We start from the raw sequence: 5,676 nt of genomic DNA on the forward strand, positions 1-5,676 counted from the left end.
GGTGGGGAGGTAGGTAGATAGAATTACTTATGCTTTGGTGTAGAAGGCAGACAGATCTGTAATGAACACTCCAAAAAAGTCGATCTAATTAAAAGAAAGATGTTGACACTAGATGGCAAGAGTAAATTACATTTCGCTCTAGCTGGAGCTGTTTAGTCATCTACAGGTTAACACTTCCCTACAAGTCCTTACAGCACCTCAAAGAGGAGGGAAGGTCCAATTACCAGTGCCAGGAACGTGGCAATTTATAAGAATACGCCATTAGTACTAAGCCAAATCTAAGTGTAGGTAAGGACAGAAATAATATTCTCCTGATGCCAAACTTGCTGTTCACACTTTACTCCTTAAAAAATCAAATGCACATTATTTATGGCAGAGTCTGTATTCAACCTTGGTAGATAGTTATTTTTTTTTTTTGAAGGCTAAAGTTTACAAAAGTGTGGGTCCCATTTAGACTTTTCAGGTATCTAGGCAGCTCTGTGGCAATAGAAATGCTTTCGATTCTGGGTTACAGTTACAGTCGCCAACTAGCCAGGATGGGCAGCCATGAATGAATTCATCAAGTGATTTTCTTTTAATTGGTATTACCAGTAATTTTACTTTAAGAAGTGTTTGAGAATTTTTCCCCATGCATTGTACGATAATTTGTGATCAAGACATCTGCTTCAATGAAAGTCACATTTTGCCATGCAAATGCACGTTTCCACCCAATAAAGTGGCCATAATAAAGCTTTTAGGGAAGCATATACCTACAGTGAGGTTATTGTAGCCAACTACACACACTGGCTTAATCTGTGTTGAAATGATCTGTTACAATTAAAATGACATTTACTCAGACAGTTACACCTTGCATCCTAATGAACTCCTATAGGTGTTAAGAGGGAGGGTGGGGGTGGGGAAGAGGAGAGAATCCGAAGTTTATACCCGATTCCAAAGTTTTATATTGGAGTTATGGATCTGAGCCCACACTTTTTTTCCTCCTCAAATCTCATCTTCCAAGCATAAGAAAGACTTCCCCCTCCACTCCCCTTTTTAAGAAATTATGTGGATGTGTATTATACATGTGTTACCGTCACTACCAATAAACTCGTTTTCCCTTAAAAAAAAATCAAAACAAAAGTTCTAGTGTCTCATGGATGTGTAAAAAAAAAAATAAGGTGACGGTTGGTGTAAAGAGGTTCTCTCTCTCTCTCTTTTTTTTTTGGCTGGAAGGGATCTCTTTAAAATATGTGCCGGACATTGTTGCAGAGGCAGTATCGTGCGCCGAGGGGAGCTCTTTCTCTCTCTGGTATTGTGCAGGGAGCAGGTGCTGTCTGCATTACCATACAGCTGAGAGTACAAAGAGCCAACTGATTCAGCCCTCGCACAATAACAAACTGCCTTAATGACAGCCACGCGAACGACACACACCAAACTCACTTTTTACCAAGCTGAAGGAGGCGGGGGAGGGGGGAATGTTGGGGGGGGGGGGGGGAGAGACCTAGGAGGGAGTGAGAAAGAGGAACGAGGGAAGATGGAGGTAGTGGATAATAATTGCGCGGGGTACGCTTAGGGTTCCCGACTTCCCTGGTGGCGTGAAACAAGTCGCCTCGCCCCTCCTCTTCACATATATGGTAATTCGTGGGAAGGAAGGAGAACCTTCAGAGGAGAGAGGTGGTTGGTGTGGAGGGTAGGGGGTCAGGGGTAGGTGGCAGAAAGTAAAAATCCCTTCTCGGTTATTCCATTCACTAGCCCCATCACGTGATTTCCCTCCCTCCTCCTCGATTTTGGGGTGAATCTCCCCTGGGGTGTTGTCTTAGAAGTTCCCAAACTTTGAGAAACTATGGATGGTCATGTTTCCAACTTTGGCTACACTTCTTCCCATCTCCCACGCCCGGGATTCAGAGAGCTTTCCTTTTAAACTCTCCGGATGAAGGGTTGTATAGATTTAGGTAGTTCACAAATCCTGAAGCTTAAGTATTTTTGAATAATGAACACCGCCCCCCCCACGCAAGCGCGCGTACACACACACACCCACACACACCCCCACCTCCCCACACACACTCACACACACACACACACACACACACATTCTCTGAAGCTACGGGTCTCCTTGGGCAGTTGAGTTCTCATTGCAAGTAGGAGCTGGGGGCGCCTTGGCTACTGGAGAATTTCGAGAGGCGATTTCCAGATCTCACAAGTTGGAAGTTGTTTTCCTGCTGGAAAAGAGTGGTAGCGTGTTGCTTTCCCCACTGTTTCCTTGTGTGTCTGTGTGTTTGTTGCCGGGAAGGGAGAGGGAGAGAATAAGAGGGAGAAGGGATGGGGGGGGGGTGTTACCATCTCCCGAGAGCAGAAGGGGGATTCTTGCGGTGAAAATTTTGCAGGAATGTAAATGAGTGCGTTTTGTGTTATGTGAGGAAGAAGGAGGGGTGGAGGTAGGGAGAAGTGGAGGATCGGAGGGGGTGAGGGGTGGGGGAAGTAGGGGAGGAGGAGGATTGCACATTTTACAGCTCACTGACCATTTGGCGATCCATTGAGAGGAGGGTTTGGAAAAGTGGCTCCTTTGTGACAGCTCTCGCCAGATTGGGGGGCTGCTCATTTGCATCTCATTAACCATGCAGGCGGCCGGCGGGATATAAGGGCGGCAGGCGCCGGGCGAGAGTCAGATCCTCAGCGCTTCACACTCGGTGAGAGACCCAGGCAGGCAGAGAGCAAAGATCACATACAAGAAGAGACCCGGGGCCAACAAGCAGGCGCATACATTTCGCTATTTAAGACACCGAAACACTCTCAGATTTTGTGTGTGGTTCTTTTTTTTTCTTTTGTTATTGCTTGGATTCATAAAACAAAACAAAACAAAACAAAAAACCCCGAACAGCCCGAATCTTTGCTGTGGCTAAGGAGATAAGAGTCGAGTGATCTCTGACAAATCGCTGCTGCCGCTGCTGCCGCTGCCGCTGCTGCTGCTTGACATCTACCGGCCACAATCCACAGCGGCCAGAGAACTGCGCGCACACACCCGCACACAAAACAACAACCAGCCAGCACTCTCCCTTCTTCCGAAGCCACCGGGGATTATCACCTCGCCTATAGGGATTTCCAGATCGCCGTTTTTTAATCTTCCTTGTGAAGAAGCCTCTTCGCTGTTCTCTTGGGAATTAAGCTAAACATTTGGCGTCTTGCTCTCCACTCCCCTCTCTTTTTTTGGTGGGGAAGAAACGCAAGGAAAAGACAGAAGAAAAAAGAGCCCTATCTCCTCGTGGATTGGAAAAGCCCGGAGGAAAGCCAAAAGCTGACATTCAGAATATTTCATATATATATATATATATATATATACACATATATATACATATATACACATATATTTTCAAAGCAATCTCTCCCCCCCTTTTTTTTGCCATCCACTACAGCTGTCAGTCACCGAAAGGGCGTGTATCTAAAGCAACCACAACACTCACAGAAAAGAAAGAGAGGAGAGGTTCTTGCAAAAGGAAAACCCTAACTCCACCAGCCTGGGACAAGAGATTTCTTCTGTCCAGGCTTTTGAAATATTTTTTCTCCCTTTAATACTCTCTAATCTTAAGAAAAAGAGGGAAGAGGGGAGAAGGAAGACCAGACAAGAGATCATATCAAGTCAGCCCACCATGGGACGTCAGTCCATGCTGACCTTTGCAGTCTTCTCCGCGCTTCTTTGCCAGGTAAATGTCTTGGTTCAATTTCTTGGGGGAAAACTCTGAAAGGAAGGGGAGCTTGATGTTGCTGGGGTTGGCCTGTGGTTCCATTGTATTGGTAAGGGATGAAGGAAGGATAGAAGAGGAACACAGGTAATGTAAGCTGTTGCTGTTACGAATAACTGCAAATCTAGAGAGAAGGATTGTCTCCAATATCTATGGGTCAAAACATTAGGATTAGAAGCAACACGCGCACATTCCCTGGGCTTCGAGGTTTGGAAAGGGTCGGATGGGTTAGTCTAAGCTCAATTCGTCTCTGCTTGGTTGCTTTTGCGGGTGGAGGGGTGTGTGTGGGCGCGAGGGGCTCCTAGGAGTCATTCCTCCCTATCGCTGTTTCAAACTGACAGAAAGACACCCTTGATCCCTGGAGGCTCCTGCCTTCCTGACTCCTTTTCTCTCTCTTTCCCCCTGCAGGTTTGGAGTTCCGGGGTGTTTGAACTGAAGCTTCAAGAGTTCGTCAATAAGAAGGGGCTCCTGGGGAACCGCAACTGCTGCCGCGGGGGCAGCGGGGGAGGAAGCGCGAGCGCCGCTTCTGGCTCCGGGCTGCTGCAGTGCGATTGCAAGACTTTCTTCCGTGTGTGTCTAAAACACTACCAGGCCAGCGTGTCCCCGGAGCCTCCCTGCACCTACGGCAGCGCAGTCACCCCAGTGCTAGGGGCCAATTCCTTCAGTGTCCCTGACAGCGCCAGCAACGCAGATCCAGCCTTTAGCAACCCAATCCGCTTCCCCTTCGGCTTCACCTGGCCAGTAAGTTTTTTTTTTTCTTTTTTTACCTTCCATCAAGGCCATGATGGATGAAGCCTAAAATAAAAGGGAAGGGTACATTGCCTAAGGTAATAGGACAAGGACGGGCAAGGACAAGACTGTACTAGTTCTCATTCAGAAAGGTGAGGGTTAGGGAAAGGGTGGGGATCAAGGGCTGAGTGCATTGGTAAACTGTGAATGATGGATGGGTGGGAGCAGAATAAAGGGGGCACACTTATTAGGGGTGAAAAGGGGGTTCTTTCCTCAGAGATTTATAAGAATTTATTAAGTTGCCCGAGAATGAAATCTGTTGAAGAAAGAATGTATGAGGTGTAGGTTTTAAACACTTGGGGGAAACAAAAACAAAACAAAACAACCCAGAATCCTCCAGATTTCTACATTATCTTGTGTCTTCTAAAAATGAAATGAAATCTTCTAAGTGGGCAAGTTTTAATTTCTCCTCCTTCTTAGAAGTTGGTTGCATAATTGTCTACACAGCGTGAAATTCCCAAAGGTTTCGTTTTCCAGCCCCCATCTCCTTCCCCCACCTTCTACCCCCCTCCGTTTTAGTGTGTGATCCTGGGTAAACTAAGCATAAAGATTAATGACAACTGCCCTCAAGCCTCATCCACCCCGCCCCCCCAACTCCCCCTCCCCTCTTTCTTAAACACACACACACACACACACACACACACACACACACACTATCCTGTACTAACGGGCTGAAAAAACATGCCAGGAAACTACTCTTCAAAAAGTTCTTCCATTTCCTTGAGGAAAGTGAAAACAGGCAAAAGACATCATATAGAGACCCTACTCAACATATGAATGTGTTCATACCTACCTTCCTCTTGTTCATTTAGTTTTACATCTTTGATGATTTTTCCCTAAAATTTTCATGCAGTTATTTAATTTTATCTTCTTTTTCTTCAAGGGCACTTTCTCACTTATCATCGAAGCTCTGCATACAGATTCACCAGATGATCTCACTACAGGTAAATGTTTATGCCTGCAGGTTTCTAGATTAATGCAGATTTGACTTCATTCTGCTTTGCCTCTGAAATAAACACTATCTGTTATTTTTACCTGCTCTCTCCCGTCCCCAATCTCTAGATCATTCACCTTGAAACTTTAGGGGGGAAAATTCAGCCTTATGCCTCTTTTCTTTCTTTTCTTTTCTTTCTTTCTTTCTTTCTTTCTTTCTTTCTTTCTTTCTTTCTTT

At 45.7% G+C, this 5,676-nt stretch overlaps 1 protein-coding gene across 2 annotated transcripts in view; it reads left to right on the forward strand.

The window, feature by feature from the left end:
- Positions 1-2,071: 2,071 nt before the first annotated feature.
- Positions 2,072-5,676, forward strand: part of DLL1 (delta like canonical Notch ligand 1) — a 10,595-nt gene continuing 6,990 nt past the window's right edge. Inside the window, exons 1-4 of one of the 2 annotated variants that reach the window (XM_027854877.1) lie at positions 2,072-2,211; positions 2,601-3,677; positions 4,125-4,457; positions 5,389-5,449. In XM_027854877.1, the coding sequence (XP_027710678.1) occupies positions 3,624-3,677; positions 4,125-4,457; positions 5,389-5,449 (448 nt within the window). In that variant the 5' untranslated portion in view covers positions 2,072-2,211; positions 2,601-3,623. Of the gene's footprint in view, positions 2,212-2,554; positions 3,678-4,124; positions 4,458-5,388; positions 5,450-5,676 lie in introns of those variants that run through there. The other variant, XM_027854878.1, reaches the window with a different exon arrangement.

This window comes from Vombatus ursinus, unplaced genomic scaffold (genome assembly GCF_900497805.2).
Source record: "Vombatus ursinus unplaced genomic scaffold, bare-nosed wombat genome assembly UNPS02010639.1, whole genome shotgun sequence".
In the NCBI taxonomy this organism is placed as follows: Eukaryota; Metazoa; Chordata; class Mammalia; order Diprotodontia; family Vombatidae; genus Vombatus; species Vombatus ursinus.